The sequence below is a fragment of the Mus caroli genome, chromosome 5 (genome assembly GCF_900094665.2).
Source record: "Mus caroli chromosome 5, CAROLI_EIJ_v1.1, whole genome shotgun sequence".
Lineage (NCBI taxonomy): Eukaryota > Metazoa > Chordata > Mammalia > Rodentia > Muridae > Mus > Mus caroli.
The window spans coordinates 69213990-69236596 of record NC_034574.1 but is presented as its reverse complement, the minus strand read 5'-3'; the positions used below and the strand labels follow the sequence as shown (position 1 = coordinate 69236596).

General features: G+C 41.6%; 1 protein-coding gene across 1 annotated transcript; it reads left to right on the top strand.

Annotated features, from left to right (window-relative positions):
* Positions 1 to 694: 694 nt before the first annotated feature.
* Positions 695 to 21428, top strand: Pdcl2 (phosducin like 2). The gene is made up of 6 exons (XM_021162805.1): positions 695 to 838; positions 7935 to 8055; positions 8657 to 8747; positions 14976 to 15119; positions 15982 to 16190; positions 21248 to 21428. The coding sequence occupies exons 1-6, from the start codon at positions 833 to 835 to the stop codon at positions 21397 to 21399; spliced, it is 723 nt and encodes a 240-aa protein (XP_021018464.1). The 5' UTR covers positions 695 to 832; the 3' UTR covers positions 21400 to 21428.
* The last annotated feature ends 1179 nt before the right edge of the window (positions 21429 to 22607 follow it).

The window sequence follows — 22607 nt, the reverse complement described above, 5'->3', positions numbered from 1 at the left end:
TTGTTTCTTTGAAACAGGGTCTCAATTTGTAGCCCAGGCTGACCTCTGCTCACAGGTTCCTTCGGCAGCCACCTGAGGTAGATCACAGGTGTGTGGTGGCAGGTCCTGTCGCTTATGGTCTTGTTGGGAATCAGACGGAAAATTCGGTCCAAGCTCCAGAGGGGGCAGGGGAAAATGTACACACACACACATACCATAACTTGAGGCTAGTGCTTAGATGCCCCTTAAAATTCTATCTTTAACCAAGCAGTAGTGGCCCATGCCTTTAATCTCAGCACTTGGGAGGCAGAGGCAGGTAGATTCCTGTGCGTTCAAGGTCAGCCTGCTCTACAAAGCACATTCCAGGACAGTCAGGGCTACACAAAGAAACCCTATCTCGAAAAACCAAAACTAAGTAAATAAGCAAACAAATAAACAATAGTCTGTCTCTAAACAGACAGTGGGTCCAGGTTAAGAACTCCTCTGTAGTGCTTGCCACCCAAGGAATTTATATTTTTCTCTATGAATACTGGATTCAACCTTGCCCAATAGTCTTGGACATGGCAGTAGTTGACGAGAAGATGGAGCGCAACAGGAGCATCATGTGACTAACAGGAGAGACACTGCTAAAGACAGATGCCCCAGGACCTGATGCACAAGGGCCCATAGACCCAGGAACTAAACCTCTGCGTTGCCTGGCAACTGAGCTACCGTTGCACATGCGCAGAGGTCCTGTTCGCTCTTGGTCTGCCCCTGGAGCGTTAGAGACCACTAGCCAGAGCTGGCTGGTTCCCTCTGCCAGCCTGGAGGAAGTTTGAGGCCCTGACCCCAGTGAGGGGCACAAGAGAACATCATGCAGGTGAGGGGTCAGGCCGTAGGGTGACCTTGGAGCCCTGAGCTGGACAAGCCAGCTAGCTCTAAGCTCAGGGGTGTGAATGGAGTGGTGTGGGCCGTCCGCAGGGGTGGGTTCTAAGATTTGTTCTTGGTAGGAGCTATTTTGTGCGTCTCTGTCTAGTTTTGAGAGAATGTCGTTTGGCGATATTCGTGAGTCTCATGTGAGGCTGAAAGAGACACTTAGTGTAGTTCAGTATCGCCTTTTACCCCTGAGTCCTGGAAATCCAAATGCTGTGCTATTTTTGAATTACAATTGGCCAAAGGGGATTCAATTATATTCATTTATGCTCTTTTAAAAGCAGGTTCGGGGTGGGTGGTGTCCATCGATGTGAAATGTCTCAGGGGTTTAAGGTGCTTGCTGCTGAGCCTAAAAAGCTGAGTTTGATCCATGGCACCTACAAAGCGGTAAGTGAGAACTCTTCAGTATCGTCTGATCTACACACACACACATATACATACACACTCGCGCGCGCGCGCGGAGCACGCAAACAATTTTTATTTTAAATAGAAAAGTTAAATTACAGCTCGACATTTCAAGACTTTGGTCTGGGTAATTTCACAGGGTGATGATGTTTTTTTATTTATGAATTCTTTATCTTTGAAATTAATTTATTTATTTGTGTGGGCATTTTGTTTGCACGGGTGTCTGTATACCACATGGTGCCCACGGAGTTCTGAAGAGGACGTTGGTCCCCTGGAACTGAAGTTTTACAGATAGTTGTAAATCAGCACTTCGGTGCTGGGAATTGAACTCCGGTTCTCCTTTAAGAGCAGTGAGTGCTTGTAAAGGGGACGCGAGCCACCTCTCCAGCCCCTTGAGCTCTTTATAATAAAGTTTTAATTTAGGAAAATGAGAATCTCCTCCCTCCCTTCCTGTCCCTGCCCCCTTCCTCCTTTTCGCCCAGGAAAATCCTCACTTCCGGACAGAAGAAATAGCTTTCTCTTCCCTGCTCCCTAGCAAAGGGAAGCAGGTTTTTCTTGGTTTGTATACGAACTTTGGGTGTTTGGGTAGGTCATACAATTTATTAAGCTATTGGAAGCGCGATTCACATATCTTCAGGTCCTTTCACGTTGGGCTGGATGTTAGCAGGCACATTTGTACAGCTAGCCCGGCCCTGCAGTCTGTCTTGCATTGCATCTGCCTTTCAGGAATTCTGCTGAAGTGGAACCAGCAGGAAGCAACAGCTCACTGACCTAATGATTAATAGTGTGATTACTATTAATAATAGTAATAATATTACTATTGCTCCTTGATTTATTCAGCAGGCATTTCTGAGGCTTTAAACATGGGCCTGTTCTCCAAAAGTGTATTTGAGAGGACAATAAAGATAACACACAGCCAGGCAGAAATACTGTCACCATTTGTGAAAATAGACTGTGGGTTCTATCTTTGCTAGGTAACATTTTATAAATAATTCTAGAAGCCAAGGGTAGCGCCCCCTCGCATACTGTTACATTAAGTCACATTGGAATGAAGTCTAGATCAGTTCAATATGAGCAGTTGAGAAGGTTGAACACATCTGTAAGAATATACTCTGATGACTCCCAAGAAGAGTCAAGAAAAACCCACGTCGAATGCAGTTCAGTGCATAAGGACGGCTCTTTTACGTCAACAACAGTCTTGGACACAATGGCCAAGACTGGGCTGGTTGGAGTGAAGTGGTAGAATTGGCTATGACTCTTATTTCTTTTCAGCCATCTCATTCAGCAGTTCTAAAGGAAAGAAAGTACCAGGCGATCATGAAATGCAGAAAGTGTTCTTAAAAGGTGATTGTTGGGCACTGTGGTATGGCTCAGTGGGTGAAGGTGCCTGCTACCTGGCCCCAGTGATGCAAGTCTTAGGACCTGAGATAGATCCCTGAGGACCATGTAAGATAATGCCCCATGTATCTCACAGCACATGTGACCCATCCTTAATTTACACACACACACTGAGAGAGAGAGAGAGAGAGAGAGAGAGAGAGAAGAGAATGAATAAGTCTAAATATCAAGAAAAAAGATACTAGAATTGTTGTTAACAGTTACTTAGGTTAATATATACTACTGAATAAAAATGTCTAGAGTGGGAACTGTAGCAGAAGCTTCTAGAAGGTCATCTAAGAGAATCAAAGGGAGCCCCTACAAGTGTCAGATGTGACCCAATAGGAAGAAAAATTTACATCAGAATCGAGGGGAAAATGGAAAAGCATAGAACCTTAAGGTGCCTAGGACCTCAGAACAGGCAGGTCTGATCCGACGGTAGAAGACGAGATGCTAACAGCCCAAACCTCTTCAGCATAAGAATTATTTTGAGCTGGTACTACAAGAGAAGCTCTGAAAACCAAGAAATCATTCTTTTAGAGAGAAATTGACATCCGTAAAGAAATCTCCACTTGTGGTACATTAGTCGTTGTGTGTGTGTAGCAGAAAGCTGATTCTAATTCACCGTGGGATGATGCCTACTGAGGTACCCACCTGGGCATGAACAAACTCCTCCTCCCCGCTTGCTAACCTCACCCTAGAAATCAACTCCTTGGAACATCTTTTTGTTTCAGCGGAAGACAGTGAGTAAACCCGAGTTTAAGCCCGCCTTTTGAGATTTGCTCATTGTGATATTCATCTTATCAAATTTCTGTTTTACTGCATTATATTCCAGAATTTGTGTCTCTCCCTACCCCCACCCNCCTCCCCCGCCACCCCCCATCCCTGTTTTGCAATCTTCAAAGCCAGTTTTACCACCAAAGGTTTACACATTTGCAGTTTGGTCTTGGGTACAATTTGCAGAGTAAGTGAGAACTGGAGTCTATGATGTACCCAAGGATAAGAGACAAGCAGGAGGTTGGAGTGGGACCTCTGTGTGGGGAATCCAAAGCAGGTTGTCCTGACAATTAGTGGTCAGGAACCTAACCTGCCCCTCGGGTAGTGTTAGCCCATGGCAGCTTTCCCAGGGACTTATAATAACATTTTATGTTCAGTCTTTACAAATTCCCACCAATCAGTTTTCAAAGACAGCCAAAACTTCCAAAGACCAGGGGCGGCACAGTCATGAGCTGTGAGGACAATGACTTACAGAGATTTCCAGGATTAGGGTGGACGGAAGCCAGCTATGAAACAATAGTGCTCATTGTAATCCAAAAACATCTACAGGAAGGAGTTGAAGAAAGACCATAAAATTTCTATAAAAATGTTTCTACACGGTAACAATAAAGAAAAAAAAAAACACAACTCCTCTATTTATCTTAACACCACAAAGAACAGAATACAGAGGAACAAACTAGCAAGGCTGAAGACTTAGGTGAACAAACGTATCAACCGGGGCTGAAACAAAGAAGGCAGAAAAAGTGAAAGCGCCCCATACCAGGCATGGGGAAACTCCTTTCGCCTAGCTGGAAAGCTTGGGTTTGGAAACAAATGCTTGCCTTCGCTAAGAGAAAAAGATACAAAAGCAGCTAAAGGGGAGCGATGAGTTTGGTAAGAACCTGGAAGGGAACTGAAGTGATATATATCCCTCTGTCTCTGCCCAGCCCACAGCAATGGGAAAGGTGATATGAAAGCAAAGAGATTCATATCCGAATGGCGATTTGATCGTGTGTCTGAGCCACCATGGTGGTTCTTATGGGAGATGGAAAGCCGGAAAAGATGGTGGGGTGGGGGACAGCAGCCAGCTTGTGCTTTATTACACTGTACTGTGTGTGTACAAATGCCTAAAATGGTCGTTTTCATAGTATGTATTTTTCCAAGTAGAAAACCCTTGATATTTGGGCATGCTGGCTTACAAAGCCACCTTAGGTGACAGTGAGACTTTATACATTTAAAAAGAAAAAGGCTGCAAAACCCCAAGACTAGATAGGCCATGGGCTAAGGGGAAACCCAATTCCTATTGTTCTGCTAAGGAACATGAATAGAATGACTCCTAACACTATTCTGCTACACTCATAGGTCAGTACCTTGCTCAGGCATTAGAGAAGCTTCCTCCTGCAAGTCAATGGGAATCAATAGAGACCCACAACTAGACAGTGTGCGGGGAGGGAGAGACCTTGGAATGCTCAGGCAATCCTAAGGGAATTATCTTTACCAATCTCTCCCTTCAGAGCTCTGGAAAGAGGAGACAGAAAGATAAGAGCTAGGGGGGATAGAGAATACCAGCAGACACAACAGGACCCATGCACACGTGAACTCACAGAGCATGTGGTAGCATGCACAGGGCCTGCCGCAGGTCCAGGCCAGGAGGGGAGAGGAGAGGTGCTGAGGAGGGGGAGTGGAGAGGAACTTCCATCCCTAACCAAGAAGCTACCTCCAATCGACAACTTCTTGCAAAGGACAATGTAGTTTTCTCCTTTGGGGTCTCAGTGGGTACGTAAGACACACTGAAGGGCAGGCCCCATGCCCAGTAGTAGAAGGCAAACCGAAGACATACTCTGGAATTTTTGGAAATGACTTTGTTTCATATTACTTTGTTTGGGCTTTTTACAAAAAAGCTTACTGCCCTTTGGTTCATATATTATGGTTCCCAATTTTGCATTTTATGGGTTTTGTTTTATGTATGTGTCTCTGTTTGTGTTTATTATGCTTATTATTATTATTATTATTTATTATTATTATTAATTCCAGTTTTGGTTTTGCCTGTTTGCTTTCTAAAGGCATGGAATTGGATGGGCTGAGAGAATCTGGAGAGGAAACAATGATCAAAGCATATTGTATGAAGATAAATACTATCTTCAATTAAAAAATGTTTTAAAAGTAAGGGGCTGGAGAGAGAGTCCAGTGGTTACAGACGCTTTCAGCTCTTCCACAGAGCCTGGGTTTGGTTCCTTCCACCCATATCAGGATGCTTACAACCATATGTGAATCCAGTTTCAGGGAATCTAATGCCTTCTGCCTCTGTGGGGACGGTGTGCATAAGGTGCACACAAATTCACACAGGCACACACACAAACAATGAACAAACAAATAAATAAACAAATAAATAAATCTTGAAGCCAAAATAACTGAATCACTTTTGCACACTCTGTTTGGGCCCACGCGTTCTAGCCAGGTTGTGCTTCTCTGGGTTGAAACCCCGGTGCCACCAAGATGCTGGCTTGCTATTTATTTTTCTGTCATAGGCCTCAACTCACGACTCATTGAAAATGTGGCACTGGTGCTCATCAGAGGTTAGTTCAAAATATCTGCCCCCAAGGAGACAAAGATATGCATACTAGGGTTAAAGCCATTGTTCAAGGCTAATGTCCTCTTCAGTAACTGTGAAACTGAGAAAAGCTGGTAGGACCTTGATGTATGATGCTTTCGGCATTTTTAGTGTCTGAAAAGCACTCTAAATGTACATATTTCCAAAAGCCAAGGAGAAAAAGAAATGTGCACACTGGCGGCTCACTAATTTCCCAGCTCACAGAGGACTATAAGCTGTAGCTGAAATAAACCCTCCCCTTCCTGAATTCCTTGTGGTCGTCATGCTTATCACAGCAATAGAAGCCCGAGTAGCACAGCAAACATGTATGTGTCTACACCATGTGCATGCCAGTGCCCCTGGAGCTCAGAAGGGGACAGTGGACCCCCACAACAGGAGTTCGGGATGATTGTGAGCCCACATTTTGGTGCTGGAAACCTAATCCAGGTTCTCAGCAATGAGCGGCAAATGCTCTTATATACAAAGCCATCTTCCTAAGGCCATTGTCTGAAATTTTAAATTGCTACTTAATAAGAAATAATTTCTAACATGTCAGAAAAATGTGTTGCTTTTGACAATGAAATAAAAGTTTTGCAATAAAAGACCAAAACTTGTAAAAGGCTTAAAAATAATCCACGGATGAGGTTTTTTTAAAAAAAAAAATTAGTAAAATAGGAATAGGAAAATTTTAGAAAGAAGTTGAGGAATATTTGGATCTGAGAAATTTTCTAGAGTTATTAAAAGATACTATTCCATAGCTTCAAAATTCCCAGTGAGCCCATGCGAGACAAGTGAAATGAAGAACTTGATGCTTCCTGGGGAAACCATAGATAAAAATCTTACAGTCCTTAGCATTTAGATTGGCTAGCTGTGCAACAGAGAACATGCAGTTGCTGGTAGGATTTAGTTATATTTAAATTATTTTTTTAGTTTATCCACAGCCATGCCTTCTTTCTTCGTTTTGTTTTTGTTTCTTTCTCATTTTCACTTTTTGTTGCTGTAGTTTAGCTTTGTGTTCTGGGACTGGGTCTTGTTGTGTATGTTGGCATGGATCTTACTAAGTAGCCAAGGCTGAACTTGAACACCTGTCCTGAGTGGATCACAGCCTTTCATCGCTGCACCCAACCACACCCTCTTTTATTCCCCTCCCTTGAAATAGGGCCTCACCTGGATGGCCTGAAACTCACTATGAAGACTCGGCTGGCTTATAACTGACTGTGGAGACCAGGCTGGCCTGGAACTCACAGAGACCTGCCTGCATTCCAGGACACATTTTCTCAATATGTAATTCTCTCTGTAGAACATTTCACAATATGGTAGCTTGCTATGAGGGTTCTTGAATCTGTGTGCCTCAAAAAAGAAACAAGTTCACCTGACAGTCTGGCACATAAAGAAGAAATTACATACTTTGGACATCGTGTGAACTGGGTTTGTCCACTGTAGTCATCAATGCGTTTTCTGAGACTTAAAAGCTTACTTTCTCAATACTTTATATAGGTGGTCTAAATTGATTTTTAAAATGTATTATTACTATATGTATGTGCGTGGTGTGGGCGAGACATGTATGATAGTGTGAGTGGATAGGTCAGCCCTCTCTCTCTACCTTTATGTGGGATCTGGATCCTGCCTCAGGTCACCAAGCTTGTGTGACAAGTTAGTGCCTTTACCAGATGAGCCATCTGGGCATCCTCTAAGATAATCTTTTTATAAACTTCTCTGTGATGCTGCAGACAGATGTGTCCTGCAAATCAAAGCATGTGGCCCCATTCTTGGTGGGAGAAGTAGGCTTGTTCCTGAAACCTCGGCTCCGGGAACAGCTTTGTATGTGCACGAGCCGCCGCCTGTCAGTCAGTTTTATCAGCCCATTTTACAATGCACGACTATGCTAAAAGACTCTCTCTCTCTCTCTGGGTAGGATCCAAACGAAGATACAGAATGGAATGAAATTTTAAGGAATTTTGGCATTCTTCCTCCAAAAGAAGAACCAAAAGATGAAATTGAAGAGATGGTGTTGCGCTTACAGCAGGAGGCCATGGGTATGTGAGCATCTGGTGGGCTGCAGGAAGGGGATGGCACACTGAAGGGAATAAAGTACACTTCATGAAACATGGGGGAGGGAACTGGCTATCATTTCATACAAATGCTGCCCATCCACTCAAAATGAGGAGATTGCCAGGAAAATGGCCGATGTGTATGTTGAAAGGCACATGCCAATTACTAAAGTGCAGAGATACGCTAGGAAGCCAGTGACACAGAGACACGCTAGGAACCCCGTGACTTGTATCTACTATGTCCCTCTACTTTGGGATCACCCTTTCTTTGTCCTTTCTGTATGCTATCTTATTCACCAATCCTTCCATGTACTCGGGGGAACCTACATTTATGGGATGGAATTGATTTTCCCATCGACTCTTGCAAGTGTCCTGCCAGTTTTGAGGGAATCATTACGCATTACAGTTTGTGTAATGTGTAACCATGTTTTAGCTGGTCACTACAGGTTTGCTAACGGTGCTGTTGATCTCCACTGTCTACACTGTGGGGGTTTGTTTTGTTTTGTTTTCTTTGTTTCCTAGAAGTTGATTGTAAAAAGCAAAAATAATGTTTGAACAACTTGATTACCTAAGATTTCTGTTTTAGTTAAACCATATGAGAAGATGACACTTGCACAACTGAAAGAAGCAGAAGATGAATTTGATGAAGAAGACATAAAAGCTATTGAAATATATAGGTACAGCACTGTGGTACTGGGGGCGGGGTCTTTACGTGAGAACGTGGCTGACAGGCTTACGAAGAATCTCCTTTATGCCATAACTTGCTTTTCTCTTGCTGCTTCCACGATTCTGCCATTTGACAGATTGACTCAGCTGTGTTAGCACATGGGTATCTTTGGGTTCATCCTACTTGAAGTGTATCTGACGTGCCGGACTTGGAACTTGCATCTTTAGTCACATTTGGGAAGCTGTCAGCCAGCAGTTCTGAAAACTTGAGACTCTGTGTGTCTGCTGCTTTGGAGACTCTCACAATATAATGTTGACCTGCTGGACACCGGCCCTCAGGCCCTTTGGGCTGTGCTCACTCTTCATTCTCCTTTTAAATCAGTGTTTCTGGATTAATAATAACCGTAGTCCAACCTTTTGGCTTTCTGATTCTTTCTTTTGGTTGCTTAAATTTGTGAAGCCCTCCAGTGGTTTCTCATTTTAGTAAATTCTCTTTAATTTCCCTGAAGGGTTATTACCTACAGCACTTGTAATATGAAATGTGTAGGATTTTTTTTTCTTCTCAGGGGCTCAGATATTTGAACATCTGGTCTTTATTTGGCGATAATGTCGAGGAGGGGTTGGGGAAGGAAACAGCCTTGCTGGGGAACCACATCACTGTGGGTGGGCTTTGAGAATTCCTAGTCCTGCCCTGCAAAGTAGAGAGAGGTGACTCTCTCTGCACTTGCAGGTGAGGATGTGAGCTCTCAGCTTCCTGCTCTGGCTGTGTGGTGCTGTAGCTCTTCATTAGGATGCACTCTCAACCCTGTGGAACCACAGGCCCAAATAAGTCCATCCATCCTCTTACCTGCTGCCTTGGTGACTACAATAGCTACCCAACACATTAACTTTGAAAGTATCGTAAGAGAAAAAAATCAAGTCGGAAAAAAAAAGGCTGTATAAATAGAAAGGAGATTATTAGATACCAGCTCTGGATACAAATAGGAGGGAGCGGTAAATGGAAACAGGACTTATTTGTGTCAATCAAAAAGCTAACTGGGACTGGAGAGGTGGCTCAGTGGTTGAGAACGCTGGCTTATCTTCCAGAGGACCTGGCTTCCTAGCATGCACAAGGAGGCTCACAAGCATTTCCAGTTTCAGGGGCTCTGACCCCTTCTTCTGTCTTCCATAGGCAGCAGGCACACAAGTGGTACACAGATATACATGTAGGCAGAACACCCATACACATAAATAAAATAAAAATAAATTTTAAAGATGTTTTGAGTTATATCGTGGTGGTGGTCTCTCAACTGTTTTGTTTTGTGAGACAGGGCTTTTCTGTGTAGCCCTGGCTGTCCTGGAACTCAGAGGTCCACCTGCCTTCTCCTTTCAAGTGCTGAGATTAAAGGTGTGCTGGGCGGTTCCTTCACTTTTTGATCCATCTCCTGCAGCTCTCTTGAGCAGCTTTTTCCCAGGCAGTGACTGTGGCCTGGACACTTTTCTTTTTTCTTTTTTCTTTTTTTTTTTTTTTTTTTTTTTTTTTTTTTTTTTTTTTGTTGTTGTTATTGTTGACAGGGTTTCTCTGTGTAGCCCTGGCTGTCCAGGCACTCACTTCGTAGACCAGGCTGGCCTGGAACTCACTTTTCATTAGGGCTACATCACCTTAGAATTCTGTGAACCAGGGATCTGTGTGGACCCCGCCCAAGGCACCTGTGGTCTGAGTACTAGAGATGGATACCTTGTGTTCTTCACTCCTCTCTCATTGGTTACAATGTAGTCTCACAAGGAGGCTTGCAAGTGTAGTCTTCCTGCAAGCTGCAAAAGAGGAATCTATAACGATACTTAGACTCTAACAAAGCCTGCGATAAGATAAAGAAGTGACAAATATCTGTTTCAAGAAATTAGGGACAAAAATGTCACTGGGTAGGTAGCCAGCTATGAAATAGCAAGTGAATTAAACCCTGAGGTTCCCATAGCTAAATGAAAGAAGAAAAGTCAAAATGTGCCAGTGAACATATCTGCATTATGTGTTTGTGGCAAATACACAAATCTCTCTTCTTTGACATGCCTTCCTCTTTCTCTTGATGCATGTTACAGTGGTAGAGGAGCTAAAAGCTAAAGCTAAAGCATTTCTCAGAGTTTACTGCACCAAGGATAATAAATGTGTTTTAGTTCTGCTAACACACTCACAGGATATTTGAGCTCAGAACTATATTAAATGAAGAAAAATACATAAGTACATAAATAAATAAGCCTAGAGCATCCATTTAAGTGGATCTAGAATTTCTGTCATAATTCTGGAGCCATTGCTCTGGCTTCGTTTTCTTACCTATCGTTGCTAGGGAGCCTGGTTCCTGGTGCCAGCAGTTGTCATTGTGCTTCAGAGTCTCAGAGTAATGTGATACTTGGGCCAACAATTGGAATCTAGATTCCCCAGTTTCTGGATTGCAGCAAAGAAAGCCTTGGCAGACCAGTTCTGCAGTGTTGTTCTGGGAGTCATTCCTGGTTGGCCAGCCTAAGGCCTACTTCTCAGCAAGTTTGCAAAGTGCTTAATTTCCCAGGTTAAGTACCTTTCTGCTTAAAATAGCCAGAGAGCTTTCTGTCTATGTAGTGAATCACAATTGACTTGATTGTTAAGTACAAAATGCAGGCCACTGAACACTCACTGCCTCTTTCTGATGGCAGGACTAACGCCCATGTGTTAACCTTTCTAGTGAAAAAGCTAGGGAAAATGAGGGGGAGGGAGAAGTTGATAGTTGTACCAATAAGAAGGAACCTAGTAGCAGACCTAGCTCAGCCTTATTATTCTCTTTGGGTTTCATTGTGTTTGGGTTCATTGTTACGCAAAGTGACTTTTCTTATGGCTTTTGGGGGTCTAACATGCAAAATGAGGCCAGTGTGTTCTGAAGCTCGCCCAGGAGAAGTTTTTTTTTTTTTTTTTTGCTTTAACGCAGTATGATCAGGAGGGGATTACCACCATAGTTACCCTTCTCAAGAAGAAGGGCCACACCGTGGCACATGGGGCCACAAAGGAAGCTCCTGAACAGGTCAGGATCAAAAGCAGCAAGGGAAAAATACCTGACACAGCCTCTGTTGTGGTTCCTGTGGGAACGGACATGCGAGGCAGGAGTAAGCAGGCTTATGATTGGCCAGTTGAATCATTTAGGTGGGCTCTGGATGAGGTCTGTTAGTCATCTGGTACTGGGTTCTAGGATGATTAGGCTAGGGAGCCTTATAAGAAAGAAATAAAACAGAAAGCACAGAAAGAACGCGGAGATTGACACCAGGCATGGTGGTACATGCCCACAGTCCCAAACACCTGAGAGGCTAAGGCGAGAGGATTAGCGCCAAGGAGTTTGAGACCAATCTCAGTGACATAGCCAGACCTTGCCACAAAAAAAAAAAAAAAAGAAAAGAAAAAAGAAAAAAAATAAAGAAAGAAGGAAAGGAAAGGAAAGGAAAGGAAAGGAAAGGAAAGGAAAGGAAAGGAAAGGAAAGGAAAGGAAAGGAAAGGAAAGAAGAAACAACTGAGGGTGTGCGTTCAGAGCTGGCTGGCTTGCATTTGAAGAAGGTGTTGCCTGGCAAGTGTTTGTTCTTTTTCTTGGAACCAGCTCCCTCGGGAACGAGTATTCCCAGAGGGATTAGCATAGTTCTAGATTCCAGAACATCAATAATGCAGAAAATGAGGGCCAGTGAAATGGTTCAGTGGGCAGAGGTGTTTGCTGCCAATCCCCATGGCCTGGGTCTGTTTCCTGGAACCGATCTGCTGGAAGGAGAGGGCCAACTCCTGCAAGATATTGTCTGATCTCCATACATGTGCAATAGCATGCACAGGTATGCACATGCACACATGTGTGCATGCATGCACACACATATACGCATGCTAAAATGTAACCACTTTTAAAAGAATACAGAAAATAGGAAGATGGAGTCATATACAGAGAAACAAGAGAAAGTACCCTCGCAAACTTTAAGTATAGGAACTTATAAGTGTATTGTAAACGACTTGAGGTTATTCAGTAAATCCAAGCATGGCTTAATCATCTAACTATGTAAATTTTGAGAGTTACTAACAAGGGTTTAGCATTCTATGTGGATGAATAAATAATAGAAGTGAATCAGCTCTCCATGTGCCACATGCATTGCCGGGCAGTTACCATGTTACATTTCTTATTGCTGTGATAATATACCTGACAAAGGCAACCTAAGGGGGAAAAAGTTGATTTTGTTTTTGAGGGCACAGTCTGTCATGGTAGGGACATCATGGTAGCAGGAACTTGATGGAGTGGAAGCTCAGCTTGCTCCCTCCTTGCTAGGCAGCCCAGACTCCAACCCATGAAACACTACCTCCTACATTCAGGACTGATCTTCTCTCCTGATCAGCCCTTTCTGGAAATGCCGCCCTTCCCCAGCACAGGTAGAGTGGTTCCTACTGCAGTCAGGTTGATATCTTGTTATGGCATTTAATACCCAGTGATCCCATGTGACAAGGTTTTGCCATGCAAAGATAGAGTAAATGGAAACTAAAGAAGTTAAATAAGTCACCCAAGTTTATGCTACTATTAAATGCTGGATCTGTCATGTAAACCCTGTTTAACCCAATGATAGAGGTCGGATTCTCAGTCACCTTCCTTTGCTGCCTCTATCTGTAATCAATTTATTTTAATAAATAAATAAAGCTTTGGGCTACATAACAGCTTGCTATTTTATAGGCATCTAACTGGGGATAATAATAATGCTGACCTCATCAAGGTTTTGCAAGGACAACATTAGTTAATGTTCTTAGAGTAATGACTGGTTACACCACAAACCTTTGACAATATTACTGTTCCTCACAGTAGTCACTGATAAAGGCTTGTTGGCTTGTTTGTTTTGTTTTGCTTTGTTTTGTTTTTGGTACACAAGAATTTGCAGGGGGGCTGGAGAGATGGCTCAGAGGTTGTGAGAAGTGGCTGTTTTTCTAGAGGACTCAAGTTCAGCTCCTAGCATCCACACGACAGCTTACAAACATCTGTCATTTCAGTTCTGGGGGATCTAATGCACCCCTCTGGCCTTTGCAGGCGTGAATGCAGTTTACAGACATACATGCAGGCAAAATACTCGTGCACATAATACAAAAAAAAAACTTTTGAAAAAAAATGAAGGAAGGAAGGAAAGAAGAAAGAAAGAAAAGAAGAGAAAAAAAGAAAGAAAGAAAAAAAGAATTTGCAGGCCCAATACCTAACTCACCAACTGTTGCATGACAAACCTTTTCCTGGAGAGATGAAGCACACACATCTACTCACCCCAGGTAGAGAACCCACAACAGAACCAAGTACCAAAGTCCAACAGTGAACCAATGAGTTTTCCTGGGGCTACTTACAGGTGCAGAACTGACTCAAAGACAGCTGCATCACCAAGATCCACCCCATCATGGGTTCAGCTCACAGAGCTGGGAACCCAAGCATACTGCACAGTCTGCAGGTAGCTCAGCGGGAATGAGAGCCTCCTCTCCTGTGTTGATCGGTCAATCTAAACCTCTTCCAGGTAGCTCAACTTGGTTCTGCTTCTTCCAGGCAGCTGGTCTGGTCTGAGAGTCTTCTTTGAGGTGTTGCTTGTCTGAGTCTTCCTTGCAGTGCTTATTCCTTACTCTAGCAAGGAGGGTCCTAGTGACTCTGGTCAATTTCAGGAACTTCCTGAAGCTATCTGAGCTTTTTTACCTTCCTGCTTAAGGAGTCTCCCTGCAGGGTGGAATGTTTCAATCTCCAGGAAACTGTTACACAACACTTAGTCTTAAGTAAAAATAAATTCAAAGTCAGTAATAAAGTTCTTACAATTGCTATACATACAGTAGTGCCATTTCTCATACCAAAAGAGGTTATATGGTGTTCTATGTTCCTTGGGGGTTAGTCAGTCATTCACAGTGTTGATATGTATGGGCATCACATTTGTTACTCTAAATTATTATTGGGTATTGATTGACCAGAAAAACATATACTTTGGGGGAAGGGGAGATGGTTCAGTTGTTACAAATGCTTGCTGATGTTGCAGAGAACCTGAGTTCAGTTCCTGGAAGCCCCATCAGAAGACTCAAAACTGCCAATAACTCTAATACAAGGGAATTAGAGGCCTTTTGGCCTTCTTAGGCATATGCAAGCACCTGGAACACAAACTCACAGACCAATAGACACACACACATGGAGAGAGAGGACAGAAGAGAGAGAATAAATATACAAAAATAAAAGAATATAATGCTTCTGTAATATTTTTCTTTTACTTAGAGAAAAGCGGTTACAGGAATGGAAAGCACTTAAGAAGAAACAAAAATTTGGGGAACTAAGAGAAATTTCTGGAAATCAGTATGTGAACGAAGTCACAAATGCAGAAAAAGACCTGTGGGTTGTAATTCATCTGTATAGATCAAGGTAATTTTACAATACTTCAGAATGCTGGTGCTGTGATCCTTTAGAAACACTCCTAGCTTTTGGGTCTGTGATGAGGAATATTTAAGAAAAAGAAACATATATTCACACGAGTACATTATAGAATTTTTATCTTTAGGGATTAAATTAAGTATGCTAAAATATTTTCATTTCTAATCTGTGCTTGCTTACACAAGGAATGTCACAAATGACCCTTCCCTAGTCTATCATGGTGTGCTTGAGCAGATGAGATTGGAACTGACCCTGTCCCCCCACCCCCAAACATACACCTTCATTTTCTTCATTTGGAGGGTGGGTGGAACGGGAGTTCTGTGATGGATGAAGCAGGCAGCACTGGAAGGTTGGGATCCTGCTTTCAATCAGTTTTAAGTTTTAGCTGAGACACTGGGATCCAGGATGGGGAAGACTGTGGGTGAAACATGTTAGCGTCAGGAGAGTCAGAGTGTGAGATGAGGGATATTAATCAGTGACAAGTGTCAGGTCCTTTCATTTCAGCCCAGGACTGCCCCAGACTCCCTATGCACGTCCTTTCGTTATCATTTGTGTTCCTATGATCTTTCATCTAGGAACTGGCTCAAATTCATGCTAAATGGAATATAGTTTACCTAAATTAGGTACCAGACTCCCATGGTACTAGCTTCATTCCCAGGCAATAGTGGAATTTCCAATAAAAACCAGAGGACCTTAATACAGTCCGTCTTTGTTAAAGGACACAGCACAAGGCACGAATATGCTTTTATGTAAAAAGCAAAGATCTATATTGTGCAAAAGAGAGGTTTTATTTATTTTTCTAGCCTAAGAGGAGTGGTCTGTGTTTGAAGTGTACTGTGTATTCTCTCTTTAGTGTCCCAATGTGCTTGGTGGTTAACCAACATCTAAGTGACCTAGCAAGAAAGTTTCCAGAAACCAAATTTGTTAAAGCCATCGTGAATAGCTGCATTGAACACTACCATGACAACTGTTTACCAACAATTTTTGTTTATAAAAATGGTCAGATAGAAGGCAAATTCATTGGAATTATAGAATGTGGAGGGATAAATCTCAAGCTAGAAGGTAATAGTGTTTGTTTTTAAATGCTTACCAAACTAACAAGTGAAAACTTCTCTAGATGAACAAGTATGAAAGTTTATTTCTTTGAAGTTTTTCCCCTTAATTTTCTTCTACTTTTAAGATGTAAACAATTATTTTAGTGTGTATGATAGTCTGCCTACAGTATGTTTGTGTCCCTGTGTCAATGTGCATGCCCAGGGTCCACAGAAGCCAGAAACAGGTGCTGCAGTCCCTGGAACTGGAGTTACAGCCTCCCGTGATCTGCCATGTGAGTGCTGGGACTGGTCTCTGCAGCCATTTCTCCAGCCCCTATTCTATTCTCCAGAGCAGGTGTCCTCCTGTCATGCTTATAATATCATAGCACATTTCACTTAAAATTCTTAATGGTATGTGTCTAGAATAACTTTAAAGTATAAATGATCCAGTGTAGAATCCAGTCCATCTCTGCATCTCTTTTTCAGTTCTGTGTAATGTCTGCTCTAGCCAGGCTGGGCTTAGTCGCTACAGACCCCAGACAGCCCTTTGTGCTCACACTGTCTCCAATAGTTTTTCCTTTTTCCTACATTCCTCATCTTTATCGCCAGATGGTAGCTAGTTTTGTTGATCGATAATTCCCTATGAGTCTTCAGCTCGGGAACAGTCTCAGAAAAACAGTTTTCTTTCAATTACATTTTCTCCTATAGCATACAGCACTGGAGTTTATTTTTTTAACCTTTTTTCTTCCTCCTAAAGTCATCCGTTTGTCTTTTCCATGCCTGGATACTGAAGCTGAAACATCCACATTGTGTGCTGCTGTGACTTTCATCCATCGCCACAGTTCTTATCATCTTGTGTAATAAAACTCTGGACCCATTAAACAGGAACCTTTCATTTTACCTTCCCTCCCTGTCTTAGTTCGGGTTTTACTGCTGTGAACAGACACCGTGACCAAGGCAATTTTTATAAGGACAACATTAATTGGGGCTGGCTTACCAGTTCAGAAGTTCAGTCCATTATCATCAAGGTGGGATCATGGTAGCTTCCAAGCAGGCATGGGGCAGGAAGAGCTGAGAGTTCTACATCTTCATCTGAAGGCCACTATAAGACTGACTTCCAGTCAGCTAGGATGAGGGTCTTAAAGTCCACACCCACAGTGACACACCTACTCCAACAGGGCCACACCTCCAAATAGTGCACCTCTTTAGCCAAACACATTCAAACCACCACACTCCAACCCCTGGAAGCCAAACTACTTTTTGTCTTTATGAAGCTGATGATTTGAGACACATTATATAAGTAGGACAATGCTGGGTTTTCCTCTTTTGTGCCTACTCATAAGCATCGCTCAACACACTGTTGTCAAGGCTCATTCCTTACCTTTTTTAGGTCTGAACAATGACCCAATGTCTGCATAGGCCAAATTGCAGGTATCCATCCTTCATCGACGGATACTTACATTGCTTTTACAGTTTGGTTGTTATTAATCATGCTGCTAAAACATGGATGTACAGATTATATGTTCAATAATTTTGGGAAAAAACCAAAATTATATTGCTAGGTCATATGGTTATTCTATTTATGTTTTGAGGGCCTGAATCATTTTCTTATTCTTTAGCCATAATATATATGTGACTATGCATGTGTGTATTTAGCACTCACACTCATACACACACACACACACACACACACACACTCGAGCACATATACACACATAGAAATGTAGGGATTGATTATATTATAAATTTGAAACTATTCAGTAAATGGCAGTCTATCATCCTGAAACATTTTTTAAAGCTCAATTATAGTTTTCTAAATTTCTTCCTTTCATACCTTAATAAGTTTAAACTTTATCCTTTTCTCATTAAATACAACTTGTGTGTTTGTCACTCCCTGGAAGGTAGGTGTCTGTGATGATATTAACTGTCTACTTGACAAAAGTTAGTTATCAACTGAGAGATGGACTTTGGCTATGTCTCTGAGGGGATTGCTTTTGTTATGTTGAGAGGGAGAGATGGAGGGAGGGAGGACCACCCAAGGCAGAGAGTGCTGGAGTATGTAAGAGTGGAGAGAGCCAGCTGAGCACGTATGCACACATTCACTGCTCTTCCCTAACTGCAGACATATTGGACTATAACCTGAAACTGTGAGCTAAATAGACTCTTTCTCCCGTAAGTTTCTTTTAGCAGAATATTTTATCACAACTGGAAAAGAAACAAAGGTTCTACCAATGATAGTATTGATTTCTCTTCTTATTGGCTTTTTATGAGAGTTCTCATTAACCCACGTATCTATCAGGTCTTAACATTGTTATGCTGGTCCGATTTTGTCAAGCTGGTGAATATACAGTATTATCTATTTGTTCCCGGCACTATTAGGGATTGAACTCAGGGCCTTGTGCTTACTAGACATGTGATCTACCCCTGAGTTATAATGTCAGTGCTACAAATTACCCTGTCCCATCTAAATTTGGAATAGTAGTAGGGTCAAGCATTCTTTAGTAGGTATTGGTCATTTGTTCTCTTGTTTATGCTTTGTCTTCTCAGGTGAGCTACAGAAGTGTGTGGGGTTCTGCCCACCGCTTCCACAGCATCACTCTCGGGCTCTCGGAAGCTTACCGCTTCAGACTTCTCTTCTCTATGTATATGTATTTCTCGGGGTATATATGATGGAGCCCAAGATCTTTTTCACTGAGTTATACTTCCAGGCCAACATTGCTTTTCTCCCCCTTGATACAAAGTCTGGCTTCAGACTCTTAGACTCAAACAGTCTTTCCTTTGTCTCTCAAACAGCTAAGGCTCTAGGTATGCATACCTGGGTCTAGGTATACATTTTAATTGTTAGGAAAAAGTTATATTAGGATAGTGAAATTTATTGATCTTTTTATATTATACTTATCATGCTTCCCTTTAAAATCCATTATACTTCCCTATAAAACCCCTATATTTTCTTTTAGTAACTTTACTTTTAGCTTAGGTCTTAAATAACATTGTAATGAAATATTAAAAAGAAGGGAACTGATTTTATTCTGTTGCTCTAATGCCATTTACTGAAATTTCATTTCCCTCTGTTTTTACATTTATTTTTAAACTGTAAAATATGCATAATATGAACTCTCACTGCCTTAATCATCTTTTTCAACATATTCTATACATTTCTTTTTGAGAAGGGAATCTGGCCCACATTGGCCTTGAACTTGTGATCTCCCTGGCTTTAGCATCCCTAGTAGTAGAAGTACAGACAGATGTGCTGCCCTGCCCTGCCTTACAACCTCTTTCCTTCTTGAGGCTAAATAATACATTTTAGTTATACATCCCTCTATAGGCAGACCATTAGGTTCCTTCTGTCTTTGATCTACTATTAATGCTGCTACCATGAAATGAGCTGACCCCTGCTGCAGTTCCTGTCTCCATTCTCTGCTGATACCCAGAGCTGCAATTTACAGATTACACAGGAATTCTACTTTAAGTCCGTTGTTGTTGTTTTAGAAATTGCCACACAGTTTCCCCCAGCAGCAGAACCACAGGACACTCGATATACAGCGACAGGATCTGAAAGGCTCTCAAGCCCTCAAGTCCTCTGGGCTCCTATCCACTCTGGTTAGTTTTTGGTTTTCGAAAATAGCCATCCTGGGGCATGGAATGAGGTGTTTTCTGTTTCTGCTGTAATTTTTAAGTGCCTCAATTTATTTCTGAGATCTCTTCTCTGTTCTACTAGGATTCTTGTTTTGTTTTGTTTTGTTTTTGTCTATCCTTGTATTAATAGAACACTGTACTTATTGCTTCAAAATAATGTAACTATTTCTAATAAGGTAGAATTTCATATACCTTATTATCAAGTTCTATCAAAAATCATATAGTTATTAGAATATTTATAGACTAGCTGTTAAAGTGTTAAAGTGAAAAATCATGTATTTTTTAGAATATTTATAGATTAGCTGTTCCCATTTTGGTATTTTGTTTAAAATATATTTCAGTTTCCTTTACAAACATTCTGCTTATACAGAATTTAGTTAATAAACATAAGAGAATGATAGATTTCCATGGATAGGCATTTAGAGACATCAAATTGACTATTTTTTGTTATTGATAGACTTATTTTGATAATTTATATTTTCCTCAAATTCTTCCATTAACTCATTTTCAGATGTGTTGGTGTATGTCTCATCCCAATAGGCCCATTTTAAAAAAATATTGAATTTTAATCTTTATGAATTGCTTAGTTATTCGCACCTGTACTGGATCTTGGTTTTGTGAGAATTTTACTTTGTGTTTGCCTATTTGATGCCAGGGGATGATGGTATCTTGTCAGCTTGGTTGTGACACACGTGACTTCTTTGTTACTTGATTTCTTCCTTATCTTGTAAGCAAGCAGCTACTTGTGATTCAGGAGATCTGATCTGATTTCCGGTCCTCTCTATTGCTTTTGCCTTCCTGGTTTTTTTTTTTTAACCAAATTCTACTATTTTATCTCTTCTTTATGCTTCTCCTCAAGTTTACACCATTTTCTTCCTCTCTTCCTTTTCTCTCTCTCCTCTTCTTTTTTATGTGTGTGGAGGGGGGGGGGCTGGAACTTGTGGCAATCCTCCTGTTTCAGCTTCTTAGATGACAGGATTACAGCATGACCTACCACATTAGGGTTATTAGTTTCTTGGTGTACACTTTGACCTTCTTATTTTCAGTCATTTTAAGATAAACATTTCTACCCATTTCCCATTAAGGACAAACTTGCCTGTGTAATTCTAATAGTATAACACTTTGTCATTCATTTTAAATGCATTTTCAATTCCACATTATTATTATTTACATTTCTTGTGTGTGTGCATGTGTGCATGTGTGCCTGTGTGTGTGCGTGTGTCCATAGGATAACTTTCAGAAGTTCATTTTCTTCCTTCACCATGTGGATCTTAGGGCTCAGTCTCAGGTTGTCTGTCAGACTTGGTGGCACCTTGGTGGCAAGCACCTTTACCTGATAAGCCATCTCACCAGCCTTAATTTCCATGCTAATTTTTAACAAAGTCAACTTCTGTTTCAATTTTTCCAAGATTTTCATCCAGTTTAATGATAGGTTTTTATCTATTGTAGAACTTGAATGGAAACTATCAGAAGTTGGAGCGATACAGACTGACTTGGAAGAAAACCCCAAAAAGGGCATTGCAGATATGATGGTGTCTTCAATTAGAAACATCTCCATGTATGACAGCGATAGCTCTGGCAGTGACACTGAGGCTAAGTAGAGCTAGTTAATAAATAGCTTTACAGTGTATGTATCGAATGCTTTATTTCCTGTTGACTTTATAAGATACAAATGAATTGACCTCATTTTCATTCTTATGTAAGAAGTATAACCTACATGTCAACTGAAAAAATTTCAGGTATTTAAGAATATTGTCTCTTGCAAATATGAATATTTACTCCTTAATATTTTGTGACTTATTTTTTTCTGACTCCTGTTGGACAAAACCCAACAAATACTTTAAGTCCTCTGTGTTGCCTAATCACTTCCAAAAAGACACATGGAAGGAAATAAATATGGCTTCATAAATAAAATTAAGACATTTCGTATGTGTGCACCATGTGTGTAAAGGTGTGCATGCCTGTGAATGTGCATGTGGTGGTCAGAGGTCAGTTTTGGGTGTCTTCTTTAACTGCACTCTACCTTAATTTCTGAGAGAGAGCCTCTCACAGAGAAGCTAGACGGCCTGCGCGAGGAGTGCTCCCCTGTTCCATTATTCAATGCTTGCCTTCTACTTCCCTGTGCTGGCATCTCAGGCACACAACCACACCTGGCCTTGACACAGCTGGCGAGCATCTGGGCTGAGGTCTCATGTGTACAGTTTACCAGGGGACTCATCTCTACAGACCCTAAGTTGATATATATCTGTTTTCTAGACAAATCATATCAAAGAAATAGCTACCTAGTTATATCATTTAATTCCGGAATTCTTGTTGAGGATACAAACAACTGTGGGAGGAAAGGAAAAGCCGTATTGTAGTGAAGTCAGGCTGCAGCTCTGGGGCTCTCTAATCCAGCTTGACATGAGTACTAGCTTTCCTTCCAAGTGAAACCAAGTGTCAAACATCTCCATCAATATAGTCCTGTCCTTTTATTTTAAATTTTATTTATTGTACGTGTATGGGTATTTTGCCTGCTCGATACTCTGCACATCAGCTGTGCCTGGCGCTCAAGGAACCCAGAGGAGTGTATCAAATCCCCTGCAACTGGACTTACAGACAGGTGTGAGCTGCCAGGATGCTGCTGAGAATCAAATCCAGGTCCTCTGGAAGAGCAGTTGGTGATCTTAAACACTGAGCCATTCCTTCATTCTCCCTCCCTTCCTCCCTCCCTCCCCCCAACATCTGTCCACTTATTTTTTAATGTTAAAATGAACAGGATAGCTAAAATAAAAGGTAAACTTTTTCTTTCTTACTGATCCACCAAAAG